Source organism: Ciconia boyciana, chromosome 1 (genome assembly GCF_034638445.1).
Source record: "Ciconia boyciana chromosome 1, ASM3463844v1, whole genome shotgun sequence".
NCBI lineage: Eukaryota > Metazoa > Chordata > Aves > Ciconiiformes > Ciconiidae > Ciconia > Ciconia boyciana.
The window spans coordinates 54318758-54338994 of record NC_132934.1 but is presented as its reverse complement, the minus strand read 5'-3'; the positions used below and the strand labels follow the sequence as shown (position 1 = coordinate 54338994).

At 42.0% G+C, this 20237-nt stretch overlaps 3 protein-coding genes across 8 annotated transcripts in view; 2 read left to right on the top strand and 1 right to left on the bottom strand.

The window, feature by feature from the left end:
- The window catches only part of NUP205 (nucleoporin 205), a 53163-nt gene extending 45693 nt beyond the window's left edge, over positions 1-7470 (top strand). For all 3 annotated transcript variants that reach the window (XM_072866450.1, XM_072866461.1, XM_072866471.1), the window contains exons 37-43: positions 282-410; positions 2551-2677; positions 3413-3579; positions 3987-4110; positions 4955-5083; positions 5810-5883; positions 7125-7470. In XM_072866450.1, the coding sequence (XP_072722551.1) occupies positions 282-410; positions 2551-2677; positions 3413-3579; positions 3987-4110; positions 4955-5083; positions 5810-5883; positions 7125-7277 (903 nt within the window). In that variant the 3' untranslated portion in view covers positions 7278-7470. The remainder of the gene's footprint in view (positions 1-281; positions 411-2550; positions 2678-3412; positions 3580-3986; positions 4111-4954; positions 5084-5809; positions 5884-7124) is intronic.
- A 1549-nt stretch (positions 7471-9019) lies between these two features.
- Positions 9020-15663, top strand: ARL1 (ARF like GTPase 1). 3 transcript variants are annotated; one of them, XM_072866494.1, is made up of 7 exons: positions 9021-9363; positions 9912-9936; positions 11412-11549; positions 12976-13057; positions 14090-14201; positions 14903-15081; positions 15290-15663. In XM_072866494.1, exons 3-7 carry the CDS (start codon positions 11459-11461, stop codon positions 15318-15320), a joined length of 495 nt encoding a protein of 164 aa, XP_072722595.1. In that variant the 5' UTR covers positions 9021-9363; positions 9912-9936; positions 11412-11458; the 3' UTR covers positions 15321-15663. The 3 variants fall into 3 exon arrangements, with proteins under 3 accessions (XP_072722604.1, XP_072722595.1, XP_072722586.1); XM_072866503.1 differs by lacking the exon at positions 9912-9936 and having other exon boundaries at positions 9020-9363; positions 11440-11549; XM_072866485.1 differs by lacking the exon at positions 9912-9936 and having other exon boundaries at positions 9022-9363.
- A 475-nt stretch (positions 15664-16138) lies between these two features.
- The window catches only part of UTP20 (UTP20 small subunit processome component), a 69665-nt gene continuing 65566 nt past the window's right edge, over positions 16139-20237 (bottom strand). For both annotated transcript variants that reach the window (XM_072866427.1, XM_072866435.1), the window contains 4 exons: positions 19822-20094; positions 18982-19108; positions 16881-17026; positions 16139-16507 (listed from right to left, as the gene is read on the bottom strand). In XM_072866427.1, coding sequence (XP_072722528.1) covers positions 16352-16507; positions 16881-17026; positions 18982-19108; positions 19822-20094 — 702 coding nt within the window. In that variant the 3' untranslated portion in view covers positions 16139-16351. The remainder of the gene's footprint in view (positions 16508-16880; positions 17027-18981; positions 19109-19821; positions 20095-20237) is intronic.

Here is a 20237-nt window from a genome sequence, read left to right as displayed (position 1 = left end):
CAGTATAATAGTCTGGAAGAGACATAAGACAAAGTTGTGCACTTTTGAATTGCATTCATTTCTCAAGGAACTGTTTTAGGGTGCCATTAATTTTTAAATTAATTAAAAGTGAGTTAAAACATTATGGTTTAAAAATTTAAATTTCATTTACAAAGTGCTAAAAGTTTTATCTGCATTGCTCTCTTGCTATTGTGTTTTAAGGGATATGTATCACTTAAGTGAAAAGAATCATGCACTTCATTTGTTGAGATACTAATTAAAATGTTCATTTCTTATGGCAGCGCCAGTGCTTAGGACTTCTAAGTCGGTTTGGTGGTTCAGACAGATTACGTCAGTTTAAACTGCAAGATGATAATGCAGAGGGAGACAGAGTGAACAAGAGGGATGAAATTGAGTTGGCCATGCAACAGGTAAGGACGCAAGAAGCTGTCAGAACCTTCAGTCTCAAATTGTGACATTTTACCTGCTGTGCAGATCTGTTTAGTTGTCATACTTTCATATGATAGTGGTAATGCTCTACACTGTTTTTAGTTTGCTATAGGATCCCACATTTTATTTCTATTTAAAGTAAACCTGGAAAATTTGGTTACTTAAATTTGCATTAGCAACCATTATTGTTTTGGGTACAAACTCTGTGAACTTCAAAGCCTTAAACTGATCAGAAATTTTCAAAATGAAGGCTGGGTATAGAGGGCAATCGCTAACACTAAGTTAGAGCCAAAGGGGACTTAAAATTGACCAGAAAAAGGACTGTTGTGGTTTAACCCCAGCCGGCAACTAAGCACCACACAGCCGCTCGCTCACTTCCCCTCTGGTGGGATGGGGGAGAGAATCAGAAGAGTAAAACTGTGAAAACTTGTGGGCTGAGATAAGAACAGTTTAATAGGTAAAGCAAAAGACACGCACACATGCAAAGCAAAACAAGGAATTCATTCACTACTTCCCGTGGGCAGGCAGGTGTTAAGCCATCTCCAGGAAGGCAGGGCTCCATCATGCATAACGGTTACTTGGGAAGACAAAATGCTGTAACTCCAAATGTCCCCCCCCTTCCTTCTTCTTCCCCCAGCTTTATATACTGAGCATGATATCATATGGTATGGAATAGCCCTTTGGTCAGCTGGGCTCAGCTGTCCCAGCTGTATCCCCTCCCAGCTTCTTGTGCACCCCAGCCTGCTCGCTGGTGGGGTGGTGTGAGAAGCAGAAAAGGCCTTGACTCTGTGTAAGTGCTGCTCAGCAGTAATGAAAACATCTCTGTATTATCAACACTGTTTTCAGCACAAATCCAAAACATAGCCCCATACTAGCTACCATAAAGAAAATTAACTCTATCCCAGCCAAAACCAGCACATTCTCTACCCTTTATTTCATACCATTTATGCCATGCTCAGGTCCCACACTACCCAATACATCCTCATTAACCACCACCCCCCTTCCCATCCTTTGATACGATACATAGATATAATTCCCTTAGTCTATGGACCACCTCTGTGAAATGACTGTAAAATGTCCATAAATATCCACAAAATGTCCATTGAGTTCATTTAGTCCATGACTTTGGGCTCCGTCTGTTATGGTGGTCAGTCAGGACAGGAGAGGTGGTGTGTTGCGTGGAGTTACTGGGCACCAAAGCCAGCTCAGGTCGGGTCACTGCTGCACTTGTACTGCTCCTTGTAAGGCTTGTCCTCCATTGGTTCAGGTGGTTCCTGCTATAGTAATTCCTATAACATGCAACTCAGATCATGGACTACAACAATTTAAAGGTATTTCCATGACAATCTCCCCCCTGATCCCTTTGGGCCAGGTTATAGGGTTTAGCATTGCAATGAACTCTTCCCCTTGCTCCTAGCCTGGCTAGCAACGAGGGGTTCCTGCTGTAGTAATTCCCATAACATGCAACTCCAATCCTGGGTTACAATTTAAAGCTATTTCCATTACAATCTCCACCCCTGGTCCCTTTGGACCAGACCATAGGGTTTAACATTGCAATGAACTCCTCCCCTTGCCCCTGCTCCGGCTTGAACTTATCCACAGACTGCAGTCCTTAGGGGAGTACCTGCTCCAAGTGGAGCCTTATCTATGAGCCACAGTCTCTCCAGGGGTATACCTGCTGCGGCATAGACTTATCCACAGCCACAGTTGCTTTGAGGTGCACCTGTCCCAGCATGGCCTTCTCCATGGACCACAATGTCTTCATAGGTACCTGCTCTAGTGTGGCCTTACCCACAGCCATAGTCCCTTCAGAAGTAAACTTGCTCCAACATGGCCTTACCCATGGCTGCAGTCCCTCCAGGGGTGTGACACTAAGTTAGAGCCAAAGGGGACTTAAAATTGACCAGAAATTTTAACTAGCAGGTTTGGGAATGAGGCAAGGTTGCAAGTCCTAAACTTGAAATAGAAGAGAGGCTGTAACTGATCAGAAAAGAGAATCGTCATGTTCTGGTGAGAAGAGAGGGAGCAAAACATGTTGTTTATTGACATTTATCCATTTAAAATTTAATGCTCCAAAGCCTGTAGATATTGTAACTGACATGCTGTTATTTTTTTTGGCAGATCTGTGCAAACGTGATGGAATACTGTGAGTCACTTATGTTGCAAAGCGCCCCCAGTTTTCAGCACACTGTTTGTCTGTTTACTCCTAGCCTGTCAGAATCAACCAACCGAGATGGGCCTCGTCAGGGTGAGATTTTTGGCTTGCGATTTTATGAGACTGAATGGTGTGACGTTTGGGATAGTAGAAAATAACGAACCACAGGCTATAGTTTCGCATACACTTTAAGTCACTTTATGCCAGTACTTCAGTTGCCCATTTTCTAATTCTGGAACACATTGCTCACGTAGCCTTGCACCAAGCCAAATCAGGAAACTAATCCAAGTTAAAACAAACATGACCAAAAAATCCTTTTTAATTCACTTCCCATGGCAGCCTCAGAAACACATATATCAGTAAAAAAAAGTGTATGTAAATAAATAGCACAAGACAGGAGAAGGTGAGGATTTCTTTTTTCAGCATCTGTGCTGGATTACATTATATGAAACTAGGACTCATTTATGACATGTAAGAGGTGTTTTGATGCTGACTGAAACTCTCCGTTATGCCACATGGCAAGAGTTTACAGCGTACTATTATGCAGCTGAGTGGTTAAAATAAATAGTAAGTCTTCTGGTCTAGTTACATTTCACGGGTTACACTCGGTACTGTAGTATGCTGACTTCCTTCTAGTACTGCAGCCACAGAACTTTTTTGCCTAGACTTTCATTTGTATTACTTCTGACACAGAAGTATAAAATATAAACTTGCCAGTGCTTTCATGTCTTTCACTACTTTATTGACAGAGAGCATACCTTATTGATTTCTTGTTCTTTTTTAAATTTTTTTTTAAATTTATTGTAACTTGTTCATCATCTTTTCTAGATACACAAGCACCTGTGGTCCCATACTGGCACTTGCCTGGTTTGGGCATTATCGTCTACCTGCTGAAACAGAGCACTAGTGATTTCTTCAGTTACTATGATAGCCATCGCCAGAGTGTTAACAAACTGCAAAATGTGGAGCAACTCCCACCAGATGAAATAAAAGAGGTAATAGTTCTTCTGACTCTGTAGACTCTGTATTGTTTGTAACTTAGACATAGCTGTAACAGAGACTCCAAAACATCTTAGATAAGTAAATAGTTCCAGTTCTTGTGCATATTCCTTTCTGCTCTTGATGAAGGGGTCCATAGAACAAGTGACCTAAAACTTTGGGGAAAATACTGGGCTTAACTTTTACAAAGTTGTGATTTTCATTATAGTTGCTTGGGGATACATTTAATTTCTCCATTTTTTTGGTCAGCAAGGTTATACAAATTCAAAATAGAGAGCACCGTTCTGAAGAAATAGTAGCTGACAAGAAAGTTCTTCATATTGATAAGTAATTTTATTTGCTTATTTCTTTTGATGCTGTGTGATTTGCTACAGTCGTCTTGTTTTTCCTCTTCTTATCACAGCTGTGTCAGTCCGTTATGCCAGCTGGGGTTGACAAAATCTCCACTTCCCAAAAATACGTTTTGGCAAGGCGACGCCTGGTGAAGCTAATAAACAATCGAGCCAAGCTGCTTTCTCTCTGTTCTTGTATCCTTCTAAAATTGAAATGACCCTCAAGGTGATGTTCCAGAAAAGCAGACAAACAGGAACAGGTTCTTCTTAACTAGATTTCTGACCACTTTGAACAACACTTTTTGCAAAAAGGAAATTTGAAGTACTGAAAATTAAATTCATAAGAGGGTATTGTTCTGCTATTGTCAGAATGTAGATATTTTCAAGGTAGTAATGCCCAGCTCTTCAATTCAGTATTGAGACCCACTAAACATTCACATATGTACAAGTGTGGTGGAAGAAATATTTTGAAAAATAATTTTGAGGTGCCTATCAGAGCAACTGGAGTTTCCAGTCTTATAGTCAACCTTGCATAAATGTAATCTCATAAACACCAGTAATTCTATGGAAATAACTAGTCACGCACAAAATAATTGTCTGCAGCAGATCAGAATTTTTCTCTGAAACCTACTTTGGGAAAGACGTGCTCTTGCAGACTTACCTATTGTAACTTAAGATGTTACTGCCATCCCCAGCTTTATAATGTCAGCTTTAATTCACTGTCTCTGCAACTGAGCTATCATTACAAATCACATGAGCACTCATATTCTGCTCTGGTGCAGTGTTGGTTTAAAGCCTGTTCAGGGTGAGTAGCTGTCATTGAAGTAACCTGGCCAGCACTGCACTGAAGCAGGTAAGGAGAGTGCAAGCAATCCATTACCAGGCCATAGCAGTGGGGATGAGAAGCTTCTGCTGGAGGAGGTGACAGATGGTTGAGCTAACATCTTCAGCTGCTTCAAAGTGTGTAAATATGCTCATATAGTAAATGTACAATCTAAAGACAACAAAATTAGACTCCTTCACTTAGGTGTGTCTACAGATATTATAGAAACATGTCTCTTCATTCTTTGGCGTCATCTGGAACACTATCTACTGCATTGCATACCCACTGACTCCCAAGACCCGCTGCTGTCCTCCAGGATGTCATTTAAGAAAGGAAGGCTGCAAGGTAAAATTTCTCAAACATCAAGTGCCTTTGAATAACTTCTGATGGTTAACTTTAAAACCAATTTGCTACTATTAATATTTTGCCATTTGTATTTAATAAAAGAGATTTTGTTTGGATTTGGCATACCTTCGGATTTTCTGGTGGAGAATTGGCAATACAAATATTGTTCAGTCATAGACTTTTGGGTTTTGTCTATTACACATAACCTCCGAAGGAAAGTAAAATTAACTATTTTTTTTATTTCTGTTGTTCAGACCAAGTGAAGTTCAACTAATATAATCAGATCAGCAATTCAAAAAAATTTATAGGAAAATATTTCAATATAATAATCTATGATGAAATTAAGAACTAAAATTAATATTGGTGGTTTTAAAAGTATTTTTAGAATTGTAGGCACCATTGATTCACCAGAAGATTTTAAGTTTGTTGAATTTTGGTTTTTAAAAGAAATAAAAATTAGGAATGGAAGGAAGTCAGAAAGGGAGAAGTGATCTGTGGAGGAGCTTTTTGCTTAAAGTGCCATGTTGTGTGATGAAAATTATTTATGGCTCTTACTTAACATACTTCCTTTAAATCATTTAAGTAAAAAAAATTAGTGTCATTTCTAATGCACAAGTTTCCTGACCAATTTGGAACACTGCATTTTAACCTGATTTAATAACTTGATGTGGAGAAGATAGTGTGGAGCAGCCAACATAATTTTAACATCTCATTTTCTGTCACTAGATTCCTTTGGTTCAGAGCCTAACTTGGATTTCGGTAGTGGACTGAATCGAGTGAGCCAGCATGATATAGAACAGGTGAGATGTGACAGTCTACTGAAAAGTACAGAATGCGCTTGATTACCATACAGCTGTTGAGAGCAGTCTGACTGTAGTTTTCCCACCTCTAAACAACCTGTGGTAACACCAACAGGATATAATTTAATTTAGGATTAATGAAATGTTGCAGAATTTCTTTGGACAGTATTATGAAGCAGGTAGCAGTTGTTGCTGCTGCACACGTATTTTCAAGTCTTAATATAAAAAGTGAAAGGAAAAATAAGCTAGACTTACATTAACAAATTAATAATTCTTTTTCTCTTGTAAACCAGTCAAATGGTATGTATTTTTTAATAACAGCTTTCTGAAAACATCACTTATCCTTTAAAGACTCGCAATATGAGGGTGGGATTCCCAATTTTCTGCTGTTTACTACAGGTCAGCTGCAGCTAGGCTGTAGAGGAATGAGATCAAAAAGGGTAACAGAAACCGAGGAGACTATAAAATGTGAATGCTAGCAAAGAAGCGATTTCTGCTTACGCAGTGATTTAATAGTCTGTGTAAATTTTATGCATTGATGGCAGAAAAAAAAAATCATTGTTATTAATAAATCCCACTGACATTTCTACTGCTGTTTGTGCAGAAAAAAACTGCTCAAAAATCTGTGCAGTCTCAAGTACCTTTGTAAGATCTAGAATTATAAGAACAGTTGTGGTTTTTGTGATGAAGCATCTGTCTTTTATTTCATTTGTTCAAAAGTAAAATATACAGTAACATCTTGCTAAAATACTTGGAATGCAATTATTTTTTTCAGGGATTGTTTACATATGTATTAATGAAAAAATGTTGTCTATGTACATGGACTCTAACTCCCAAACAGTCCTTAAAGGACTAGGAAAATTTGAATTGGAAGAAATGTTTGTATGACTATAACTGAAGAACTGAATTATGTACGACTGTTTAATTCCTAAAACAGGAATTTAATTCCTGAAACTTGGAGATGTTGTAAAGTGGTAATATTTGGATAATCTGTAAATGCTCTGAGTCACCCAAAAACCTCTGTAGAAAGGCTATTCATTATATAATTTAGAGAGAAAAACATAAGGGAAGAATGGAAGTAGGACTACTTATTAGAGGAGTCAGAAAAAACATACTTTTGAAAGTGGTTTAGAGAATAAATCATAATGAAAGGGTTGACAGGTAGTCGATGATGGATAAACTGACACTCTGGAAAGAGAAGATTTTTGTATTGATGATTGCAACAAATCTCTGTTTCTCAGCTTCAGATTGAAGCCACAAACAGCTTTGGTGAATCACTGCAGAAGAAGCTTCTGGACATCGAAGGGTTATACTCTAAGGTTCGATCACGATACACCTTTATTCAAGCTCTTGTTAGACGCATCCGTGGTCTCCTCAGGATATCAAGGACCTAAAAGACTGATACATCTTGCTTGCCCCTTGAAGCAATGTACTAGGGCAGGCCTTCTGGATCATCAGATTTTATAGATCATACATTTTTTAAATAATGTCAAAAATATTTTGTTACTTTTTTTTTCTTATCCCTATGGATCAGTTTTGTGTATTCTTTCCTACTGCTCCCAACTTGACAGGAAAAATAAAGGATTGTTTTTAACTGAGTTATGATTAATGTAAAATTTCAGGCAAGAAAGAATTCTAATGGAGGACATAAAGAAAACAAATGAAGTTCTGCAACTGTGATGATAGTACCTTTATGGATGCTTTCAGAGAAAACAAAGGTCTGTGTTTATGCAGTTCTTGCTTCACACACAGGTTTAATGAAAACATGGGGTTCAAGTTTCAGCACTTGCAGACTGGGATGGCTCTGGTGTGGATTCTATATGAAAGGTGATCATTTTGTGCTGTGAACTGCTTGTTTCTGCTCCCTCTTGTCCTGCCTTTTTTCAGCTGACAGAAATACAAGCTGCTTCTTTTTGGACAAGTCTAGATAAGAAAACAATACAATGGGGAAAATCATGGAATCAAGGAAAATCATGGACTGCCCTAGGTTTGGTTCTTACAGCTCAGGAGAGTAAAGTTTCCTGTGCTGTTCTTTCTGGAACAGGAGTATAAAGAATAACATGCATGAGGAGGAAGCTAACATGCTTGAGTGGTAGAGTGGTTCTGTAGTTACAGATTGTTCTCATAAGAGAGATTGTTTCTCTTTTTTTTTTTTTTTTAACATAGAAGTATAACCACTGATTACTGACATGAGATCTGTTGGATTTCTCTCTTATTACAGTCTGATCTTAAAGGCCAGTTCTCTAGGTGTGCCTTGTAAATTCTGTCTCCCCTGAGTTTTCATTACTGAGTATTTCACACTTTTAATTATTTTATTCTTATTCATCTGCACAAACTAATTACATGAATTACATAATCTTTTATGCAGGGATGATGATAGCCCTGCTGTCAGATGATGGTTATTAGCTATTCCACGGGAGCTGCTAGATGTAATGGTTTACATAGTTGGACTTTGCTGATTCTCAACAGCGTTCTTACTTCTCCACCGTCTTGGTGAAAAACAGGAAATAATGTACAGAGTTTCTCATTAAATACATGAGTGTAACTTTGCCATTCTGCTGGCTCAGAGGAAGCCACTACATTTTAGAAAATATCATTATCGTAGCCAGCTCATCGTTGTGTGGAATTTCGGTCACATTTGTACCACGACTTCATCCTGTGACGGTCTGTCTCCTCCGGGTAGGTCGCGGTGTGCCGCCACCGGAGTTGTTCTCTCCTCCCAGGCCCCTTCGGCTGCTGCTTTGGCCGTGTGCCAGCTGCCCACCCGGCGGTGGCCAGCCCTCGGTAGCCCGGGGCTAGCGACGGCAACTAACGCGGGTGCCGCAGGACCGGGCCGCCTCGGCGCTCTGCGCCGCCTCTCCCGCGCTCGGGCGGGACGGGTCACCGGGGCCGGTTCCGGCGCGCCCTCAGCAGCAGTAACCACTGCTGGCAGCTGGGGCTTTACTTATTTATCTGAGGCCGGCTGTGCCGCTTGCCCGGCCCAGCGCTCGCCCGTCCCGGCGTACGCCTCGGTGCAGACGAGGACCCCCCGCCGGGGCAGGCGGGAGGCGGCGGCGGGAGGCAGGAGGCACCGCCCCCTCCCGAGGCACGCGCGGAGCCGAGCCCCGCCCCTCTCCTCAGCCCCGCGCTTCCGCCGCCGCAGATTCGTCACGTTTTCGCTGCGGCTCGCTTTTTTATTTGTTAAATCTTTCCTCCCTTTCTCCTTCCCGTCCGGGTGTAGCCGCACAGGGAGGGCAAGGCAAGCCCCGCGCTCAGCTTTCCCCTTCCTCGCCGAGGGCGGGCGGGCGCCGTCCCGGCTCCGTGTCGAAACGGCGGGGCCGCGGAGGGAGCGGGGGAGGGAGCGCCTCGTTTACTCGCCGCGGCGTTCGACGTGGAGCCTGCGAGCGGCGGCGCCTCGGCGGCGGCAGGGCCAGCAGAGCGAAGCGGAGCCGACCGGAGTGGGGCGGGGTGCCCGCGGTGCGGCGTAGCGGCTCGACATGGGTGAGGAGAGGGCGGCGGCCCCGGCGACCTCAGCGCCTGGCACCGGCCCCCGCGGCGGGGCGGGGGGAGGCGGCCGGCGCTGGCGCGGGGCGGTGGGCCCCGGCGCGCGGGCGCGGCGGCCCGCGGAGCGGCGCGAGGGGTCCCGTGCGTCCCTCCCCCCCCGGCGGCTGTGGAGACGAGGGGGGAGGGGGGGGCTACGGGGTGGGCGGGAGCGACGCCGCCGGGGCAGCCGACCGGATCGGTGTTGAACGAGGCAGGAGGAGGGGCGGGGATCGCCTCCGGTCTGCCAGCCCCGCCCGGCGGCGGCGGGAGCGGTTGCTGCCCCCCCCGCAGCCTGAGCTCGTCGTGCGGACCGGGCCCGGCCGGAGCGGTCGCTATGGGCGGCCGGGCTCCCAGCGCTGGTGCGGTTCTGCTGGGGTGCTGCTGCTGAAGCGCTTCAAGGCAGCGTTCTCCGCGGTTCGTTGGTACCTGTGCCGCGGCGAATCGTGTGAGCGGCCCAGCAGGAGCATGCGTTTGGTCAAGGATCGTAATGCTTTCGTACTCCTCAGACGTGTCTGAATTAAACTGATTCAGGTGCGTAATGGGTTGCTAATAAGGAACTACTTATGAAAAGAGGTTTTGTAGAATAGCAAATAAAGGGAATAGTAAGAGGCCCTGCATCTAGGGGTTAAGCGATTAACATAAATCTGTCCTGTTACAGATGGTATTTGAGCAGTGTTTTGGTGTGGGAAAAGCATATCAGAATATAAAAAGAGGGAATGAGAGGTGTCTGGCAGTAAGCAAAGTTACTGACTGAGAGGAAAGGGTTGTCATCTCTTAGGCCTCCATGGATCACATAGTAGCCTTCTGCTTGAAATGTTTCTATTGAAATACCTTTTGCAGCTCAGTTCTGTTAAGGTTATTTGCCTATTTCACAGTAAACAGTGCCTTGAGCAGCACTACGCAAACTGGCAAGAGATGGTCCCTTACACCTTCTCTTTGTTTTCCAGGTCTGTAGTGTGGATGGCTTCTGTGTGGGATGGGCTTAGGAGAAGTAAAGCAACCTGTTATCAGTTTGAATTCCTTCTTATGCATAAGCATGCAGCTCATTCCTCCCTCCTTTCCCTGGAAAGGCGTCTCATAGATGCCTAGAAAGGCAAACACAGAATAATTTTTATCAGAACCTCTTTCAATAAGATTTTGGTTGCAAATCTTCTCTCATTTGTCTCTTCTTTGATATATTTATCAAATGTGATTCTAGTCTGTTTGGTGTTTCATTACCTTTTACAGGTTTTAGGTAGATTTACAAAATTATTATTTAGCATTAGATATATTTGTTATAAAAATAATTGGAAAAAATGTCATTGTTACTGGCTTAGAACATTAGTGTTTTTTCTACACTTAAACATCTAATAGGCACAAACCAGATATTAGTCTGGCTACAAGTACTCTTACATGCATTTAAAGAATAAATAAGATGCTGGGGCAAGCCAGTTTTGGAAAAAAGAAAAAAAAAAAAGGAGGCATTTAAAATCAGCCTCTAGACTTCTCTGTAGCATTAATGTACTTAATTTAGTGCAGCTTCATAGTTTGTAACGGACTGTGATTTAACACGTACTGATTTATAGTTCATTTTAAGAAAAAAGAAGTGGATGGTCCTGTGGGAGACCATAAACATCAGAAAGAATTCTTTCAGGCTTCAGCATGTCCTTGTATAGTCTCTTGCATTTGAAAAGATAGAGTCCAATACAAACAAAAAAGTAGTTGGCTCAGATTTTGGCAAATGAGAGAAAAGGAAAAAAAAAATCCTAACCACAATGAGGAAGCTTGATGCTGCTGCAATGTGATTTTGCTGGATTGAGCTACCGTAAAATAGCAGCATAAAACCAGGAAAATATAATGTGGTTCAGCTCACAGGTATCTTGGGTGACAACCTGAACTTTTCTATTTTCACTGGAGAAAAGAAACATATTGTTGCTGAGTAGGAAATGAGGTCGATCTGTCTGCCTTTCCGTATCTTCCATATTGCTAGCTGACATTGAAACATCTCTCTGTTCTGATTCTTGTAGGGGGCTTTTTCTCCACCATCTTTTCCAGTTTGTTTGGGACTCGAGAGATGAGGATTCTCATCCTGGGACTGGACGGAGCAGGAAAAACAACCATTCTCTACAGGTTACAAGTTGGAGAAGTTGTTACCACCATTCCAAGTAAGTGATCAGTCCCTTAGGGAAAATAGCCAATTTGCCTGTAGCTCTAACACTCTAAGCTTTGTCAGCTGAACTCAGTACGTGCTTCCTTCATAAACAAAAGGACCTGATGTTGTGGGAGGTTGTATTTGCACTGTTGTTGCACTGTTGTATTTGAGAACTTCCTTGCGTAACAGTATTACAGTGTGCTATAGAAGTACTACATAAAGGAGTATTTTATGCTGCCCTGATGAATGCAAAAAGTATTTGACCTTAAGATTGTTAGCACAATTTGGCAGGCTTTTTGTGATAGGTAAATGTTCAATAAATGGTAACTGTTGACTATATAAATCTTTTGTCTCCAAATATAGCTATAATGTGAATTCTAGGGATCATGATTATTGTACGAAAAAAATTTGACACATGGTGTCAGTAAATCGTACCTATTTAATTTCTTTTTTTTGACAGGGGTCTTCAGTTTGTTGTATAAACACTTCTGTTTAACACCGTGAAGAAGAAATGAGATGGTTTACTTTACATTACCTAGAAAGTGTAACAAAACTCAATGTGAGATCTCATGGAAGGAGATGATGCTTATTTAAAAAAATGTAACTGATTTCACCAGTTGTCTTGGCATTCATGCTAAGACAAACCCACCTATTACAAACACCCAGATACGTGTGCTGAAGCAGTCTGGCTAGGATCACTCTGTAACATGAAGGACAAGGGATGCTTGGCTTTTGAGTCCCTGTCATGTCTCTTGGGTTCCTCCTGAATAGCCACGATAAACTGACTTGGGTCAGGTTTTTTTACCTTTTAGAAGCCAGCGGTTTACTACGCCGTAATCCTTTTGCCGTAGGGTTTTGCTTATTTCAGCCTCCATAAATTTTAGGCAGTCTGTATCCATTGTTCACTTCCCTGTGTTGTGTTTCTCTGGGCTGGCAGGAAAAGGAATGACATATGTGATACGCGGTAACCTTATTGCCATCTTCCAGATATCACAGTGTCAAGTCTTTTGCTGAGAAGTTGGTTCTGCTGTGGTCTTACGAGAGCGCAGATCTGGTGTTGGCATGAAGGACACATTTCTTAGTGTTTTATTGCTGTCAGTTGTGTGCTTGGTTATCAAAATAGGCCATTCCTTTAACCCTTGCTCTGTTTCTTTTGGTGATTTCAGGCACACTTCTGTGCATTTTTAACAACCTTAGCATTTATTACAAATCTCTATAATATGTTTACAATGTATTTTTATTGTTCAAAGAAAAAAAATTACTGCATTATTTTGAGCCATAAATGCTGGGGTAACTTCGCAAAGGGCATAATGAAGCAAAACTTCATTATGTAGCTAGTGAGAATTTTCAGGCCTGAAAATTGTAAACTAAATGCGGTAATGTTCTTCAGAAAAATAAAGAAAAATCACCAAGAGTGAAATTGTTTAACTTTGTTTCAGCCATTGGCTTCAATGTTGAGACAGTGACATACAAGAATCTGAAATTTCAAGTTTGGGACTTGGGAGGACAGACAAGCATAAGGTAATAGATCTCTTAAAATCAAAAGATATAAATTTCTCTAAAAAGTGCTAAGTTCTTGGAGTTCTCATAGCTGGCACTTCTGAAAATTGATTAAGTTTTAAAAACAGCCCGTTGTCAGGAGAGCACTTTCATCTGACAGAATTCAGTTTGTAAAACCTGTTTTGGACTACAGATTGAAAAGAAACAAGTGAATGCTTTCACTTGTATACAGTTTTGCTTTGAAAAACGAGTTTACTTGTGTGGTAGGCAATTGTGTAGCATTCTGAGAAAGAGATTAGTGAGTGATGTAAACTCAAAAAGATATTTAAATATTCTTAAGCATGCAAAGCTAGAAGTTGAATTTCGGTATAGACGATAATTTTTTTTAGCGAGCTTTATAAGTTTTGTAATGAGTCATTATATGCATAATTGTAGTGATCTCTTCAGTACCCCTATATGATCTTTTCTTGATTCCTTTTTGAATGCTAGGTAGTAAGGTGCAGCATAGTTAGTTAATAAGTAAGGTGCAGTTAGTACAGTGCAGATTCCTTCCCTTTTTAGTTTTAATTCTGAAAAAGGTGGTTTGTTTTGATCCTTGTTAATTGCTTGCCTGTATGAATTAGGAATTTAAGATTTCTCTTCTTTGGTGAGAAGAGAGTTTAAAACAAAGAAGTTTACCCTTCTTTGGTGAACCACAATGATTATCTATGGCAGAAGCATGCATGTTTAAACTTCCCTGTCCCTCAGTTATGGACCTGATGTCCTGCAGGCTGATTCCCAAATAAATCTGTCCCCAGCACTTCTGTCCTTTCCCTGTTTTCAAGCTGCTTGCCTTTTTTGTTTGTTTGGTTGGTTTTGCTGCTATTGAGAGCATTATTTGTACTGTCTGTTCCTTTTTGTAGTGTCCTGAAGATATCTTCTACTTGCTTCCCTGGGGCCTTTCACCCCAGAGAGAGTTTTTACTTCCTCTGGGGAATCTGGTTTTCATTATCTGGCTAAAAAACACTGCTAAAAGTGCAAATTACATGACTGGAACTGATCTTTCTTCTGCAGGCCATATTGGCGGTGTTACTATTCAAATACAGATGCAGTCATTTATGTAGTGGACAGCTGTGACCGCGACAGAATTGGCACTTCAAAATCAGAGCTTGTTGCTATGTTAGAGGTAAGAAAACAAGGATGACAATTGTATCAGTAGAACAGAAATTGAGAAATTAGAACCTTTTTTTGGAGCGAATGTGAAATTTGATTCAGTGACTCAAGCAAAGCTCAAGTTCAGTTGTGAGCAGAATAGGCCTGTGCAACACTTCTGACTGAAAAGCACTAAATACGCTGCAGGTATTTCAGAGTTTTGTGCAGCACTGTCTGGGCAGTAAGTTAGTTACATGTGGCCTTTTGGTCATACAAAAATTTATCTGTCTGCAAGGACAGCTGTTCAGTACTTCAGTGGTGGCAAAATCTGGTCCCAAAAGATTAACAGTAATTAGCATCCTACTGTGTTTTGAAGCTGAAGAACATATGTAGAACAGGGTAATATGAGTAAGAGGATGAACTGAGCAAAACTTCATTTTTTTCCCCCCAAAATTCCTGCAAGCTTTTTGATATGCCTTGTTAAATCCAACTACCAGCTTGTTTCATAATGTAACAGGCATAACTGGCCATGCTTTGAAATCGGTCCTGTGTGGTATCATGCTGGAATTCAAAGTAAATACCCTTCTTTCACTGAAGAATTGTCTGAACAAAAATCAGCAAACTGAAAATCATTATATGAGCTGCTGAAGTTTCTTTCATTCTGTGGGTTTTTCTCTACTTAAATAAATGCAGTAGAAGTCTCTGCAACAACTTGCATGATTCCCCTTTTTTTAGGAAGAAGAGTTGAAGAAAGCCATTTTGGTGGTGTTTGCAAATAAGCAGGACATGGAACAGGCCATGACTCCCACAGAAATGGCAAACGCACTTGGCTTACCAGCTTTGAAGGACCGAAAATGGCAGATATTCAAAACCTCTGCAACTAAAGGCACGGGGCTTGATGAAGCAATGGAATGGTGAGTAACAGTCTAATTATGCTAGCTTCATTAGAAAAGTATCTTTTACCGTTTTTCTTTTTTTTTTAAAGACTGGATCTTTGGAAAGTCTGTCTGACATAAAAGACAGGAGTCCAGATTAGAAGAAAGAGTAGCTTTCTCCTGAAAGTAAAGTATCTCAACATAATTGAAATGACTTTTCAGTAAACTGACTTAACCTTTTCCCTAGGTTGGTCGAGGCCTTGAAGAGCAGGCAGTGATACAAAGCTGACCATTGCAAAGAAGTTTCAGCTATATCCAACATCCCTCTTTCTGCAGTCAAGTATTTTCAGGCCAGAAATACTTGTAAATAGGACAGATTTGACTCCTGTAATGTGGATGCCTCTCTTGAATTGCAAAACTGAACCAAGTGAATGCCTGTGTACATTATGATATTCCATTTCTTTCTTTCTTTCTGTTTAAAGGATGTACTTATGTTAATTTGTATGAAAGTCTTACTGTCTGGGAAAGTTTTTTTTGTCCCATCCCCCCTTTTGGTGGTTTTGAGTGGCCACTATATTCTTATAATTAAAACACTAATAAAATCGGGAACTGTCAGCTGTACTCATAGCTGTGTTGCTTGCTAGAGGCTGCTTGCTTACAGAAGCAAGTCCAACTGCTGCCAGTTATAACAGCCATGTAGCTGAACATTTAAAGATGTCTCCTTAAGCTGTTATAATTCAGAATCCTTCAGTTAGATATGATGTTACAATAAAGTACAGCAACAGAGATAAATACTGTACCTCTAGCTGCTAACGTAGCATTGGTTTTCTGAAAGGAAAATAAATATCTTCAATAGCCACCTACTGCCCTGATGGGCCAGGGCTGTAATTTGAATTTAACTTCCACCTTCATGAGCTGTTATTCCCCTACTCTCAGCTTAGCCAGAAATGACAGTTAAGTTGCTCGGTATAGCTGCAGAAACTGAAAGACAAAACAAAGTCGGGAGGCAGATTGTGTTCTCTCCAGGAGGCAAGATGTTCACAGGCATGAACGCAGTCATCACATAACCCATCTTTTAAAAATGAAGTAAAATTTAATATAAAAAATCATGGTGGTTGTCCATTCAACTGTACATGCTCTGGAAAAAAATTGAAAAGCTTTTATTTAAGATCCTAGATGAAAAAGAAGACATGAAAAAATACAAATAAATACAATTAAAATATGTAAATATTTTTTTTTTAAACAGTAATTAGTTCTTTAGCTTGAAATTACTTTTTATAAATTAATCCTCCAGCAAGGAAAAGCCTTTTCATTCCACCATTGCTAAATCTTTCAGTGCATGACTTCGAGGTCTCTTGGCCTTGTAGGTAGGGCGCAGGAATTCTATTTTTCTCTTCCTGGTTTCCGCTTTATTCTTATGTCTCTTCAGCTTCCTCCGTGCAGCAATGTCAGGGTTTGCTACAGTCTAGTGAAAAACAATACGTTTGTTAGTTTAGTTACAATTAACAGCTGTCCCTGTACACATCCGGTACTTCCTAAGAAGCTAGTGACTGGTAAGACAACGCACGGGTTTTCTTAGGCTCCTCAAAACTGAGGGTGTTCTGGCTGCTCTGCCCAGGTTTACCACTGCTCTTCAGGTAAGCGGGAAGCACAGCACCACTGTCAGCCAGAACCTGCCCAAGAGGCTTATCTTAGTTTTTTGTGATGTTTCAGAAATGAAACAATGAAACTATCCCAATTCAGGATGAAGTTCATCTTCAAACTCACCTTCCCGATCAGCTCTCAAGCCTTTAGAGATACCCTATTTCTTTTTCCCAGAAGAGAAAACAGAATCTTACCTGCAAAGCCCTCTGCTTTTTCCTCATGGTTCTTTTCTGATTGGCCTGTTTCTGCACAGAAGAAAAGGCAAGCGAAAAAGCCTCCAGTCCCACTAACTTCTTGAGCAGTTCTATGATTTCTTGGGAAAGGTTCTTCAGCGTTGGATCTAACGAAACAAAATTAACTTGCTTAATCTTTTCAGCATATGGAATGAAAGCCAAGAACCCAGTAAGGATTCCTCTTTCTTTACTAAAGGATGACTGTACTGATTCATCTTGCCCAATATCCTGCAGAGACCAGAGCAAAGGCAGCTTGTGAAATCTGCTGGTTCTTCACCAGCTTTCCCTGAGGACCACAAGTGGCGCTTCGCACAGGCAAACAAAAAATAATGCTTCTGAGAAGCAAAAGTTTTTTTCAGAAGGATAACAAAATCCCAGAGATTATTAAAAGTGGCCTGCCGTGTACAGCCACCAGGGCTCTTTTGGAATAGGCTTTGTTGGAAATAGAGGTAACTCCAGCCTTGTCAGTCAGCATCTCTGTCCAGTACGCATAATATGGGCTGGCTTAATGGTTATGATCACTAGTAAGTTACAATGTATTAACTACAACCACTGAAAAAAAGATACTGGGGTGAAAAAAATGCTACAAAGAGATGCTAAGGGAAAACTGCAAGCAGGGCAAATGCTTCCCTTGGTCTTCCAACAGAATCCCTCTTCTAAGTGCTTTTACAGCCTCCAGAGAAGCTTGTGTAAGCTGCTTGCCTCCACAACATCCTTCAGTGACAAGTTCCCTGGGTCTACACCCCCTATTGTGTGAAAAATAATCTCTGCAGTTGTTCTGAAAAATCATTTGAAGGCCCCTGGTTCTTGCAGAGAAAGCAAGAAGTTGATCGTTATCCACTCACGATACTGTCAATCTCTTACTTGCTTAGCTAAAAAAAAAATGGTAGCCAAGGCAGCTGTTCCTTACCTAGAACACTGTTACTGCCCTCCAAGTTTTTTCAGTTCTTTTGTATCCTTTCTGAGATGTGGGTGCTGCAGTGCTGCACCCACAATGCTGCACACTGAATTTTCACGGCATATACAAACCACAGATTTAGAGTAATATAACCTTTTTTTGTTTGTTGTCTGTTCTTTTCCTGACATTGGATTTTGCTTGACTTGACTTAACACATTTTCATGAACTATCTAAACACCAGTATCTTGTTCTTAAGCCAAGAGTCTCTTGTATTAAATGGGCCAGCATGGCTTCTTAAGATCCCCCAGTCATTCCCCCCCCAGGCATGACTTCTTAAGATCTTTTAAACAAACATGGATCTCCAGGGAGAAAAAAAGTGTTGTTGCTGAGGTAGTATCTAGCAGGACAGAGTGACCTGGACTCATTCAGGAAGGCAGGGAGAAGTTCTGTGCACAGTTTAAGAGGTGTATGCCTGCCTGCACACACCACGTGCTGCATTTCCGTAGCAGACAGCTCTCTTCCCCTGCCTGCAAAGGTTACTTGCTTTCAGTCACTGTGCACACATGGCACACATTAAAGGTCATTTCCTCTATTTCAGAAGGGGGAGCTTGGGGAAAACATCAAGCAACCACCAAACTGGTGATTGCAACTTGTACAGTCCCTTGCTCTACAGTAACACCAGCTGCCATAAAACACAAACACACTTTTAACCATAGGGCATGGATCTTCATGCCCCTAAGCCTCACGGCAGATCTAACGTGGCAATTCAAAAAGAATGGCAGTTAGCAACAGCCTTATTCTGGCTTCCTTAACACCCACGCTCTGTTCCTCCTCAGCAAGGACTCCATGAGTCTTGCCACCATGAGTCCATCTTTGATTACTACACTTTTTTCACTACATCACATGCTCAAGCTTTTACCCATTTGCATGTAGGAGCCTGCCTAACTTTAGTCCAGTCTTTTTTCTTTGTCAACATTTAGATTTTTGTTCCAGCTGTCAAACACTCTCCTCCTTTCCTGGTATTTTGGTTAGACTGCAAGTAGGTGAAATGCATAGATTATGGCATCTATGCCTCAACAGGCAAAAGGAACGATGGGCAGTGTCTGTGCCGAGGCACAGCTCTGACACACCTCTTTGCTAGTCTTTGTGAGGGAAATCACTTACCTTGCTCTGCATAGGTGCTGTTCAGCTCCCTGTACAGAGGAGTGAGAATTGTTGGAAGGTACGGCTCGATCCTGTCTTTCCCCAGATCCACCGAGATTGCTCCCAGGAACTTAAAGATGCAGCTTCTCTGAAAATGAGTGTGTGGGACATGAAGTAAGGAAGGTTGGAAGGGAACTGCCTAACTGAACTGCTGCAAGAGTCACTGTTCAACATGCAAGGCACTGTTTCAGACACCCTAGTCAGTAACTCACTGCTGTTAACAAGGTCTTACTGCAGCCAAGTACAGCCTTTAGATGAGACACAGCCCCATGGGATCTGTACACCTGTGAGCTGTGAATTCACTGGGTTGGCAGCTGTTAACGCTCTGAACAACAGGCTTGTTCTCACTGTCCTGTACTGAAGCAGCTGAAGACATGAAAGCTCAACCTAACTCTGCACCACAGGGAACCACAGTGCTTTTCCTGACACTCTCCCACATGCTCCCCTTCTCTTAGCAAGTAATTCCACACTGCCATTCCCCTGCCTGCATAAACCTAGCACTCTTGGGCTTTCAGAGGCAGTGCTCTGTCCCCTTCAGCTTGGTGCCTTTGGCCTTCCCACCCTTCCACCACCCCACACGAGGGCTGGAAGCAACAGCAAGGAGAAGCAGACTGGCACAAGCCCTTCCTGAGAATCCCACGCTGAAATGCCTGTTTTTTCTTTGGCACCTACTAATCCTTGCTTCAGCACCAGCTCCCAGCACCTTCTACAGCTGGTCCCCTGGAAGCAAAGAGCCAGAGCAACAGTCTCCTGTGCAAGTGCCTACCGCATCAAAAGCCGTTGGTCTAACTCTATTCTTACCTTTAAAGGGACCTTAGGGGAATATGCTGCTTCTCGCTTTGCCATGAGGGAGAGCTTGTTCATTAACCATAGCAATGTGGCTGGCTGGCCTTTCTCTTCCGTGTCCTCTCTTTCTCCCTCTCCTTGAGCAGAAATGTCTTTCTCTTCCTCATCTTCTGAGGCCTCCTGCTCTTCCACTTCACAGCCAAGTTCTCCTTTGGCCTCTTTACCTTCTTCTGAGGCAGGGGCTAGCAAGTAAACAACTTTTGCCACAAAAAGCAAATTCTTTATAACCTGAAGTGTAAAAACAGAGTAGTCAGTCACAGTCAGTCAGCTCCACCTGTGTCAGCACCAGCAGTGCCCAGGGTACATAAGAGTCAAGGCCGGATCTGAAAAAGGAACTGGCCAACCCAGGAGGCTGTAATGGGTTCACCCCC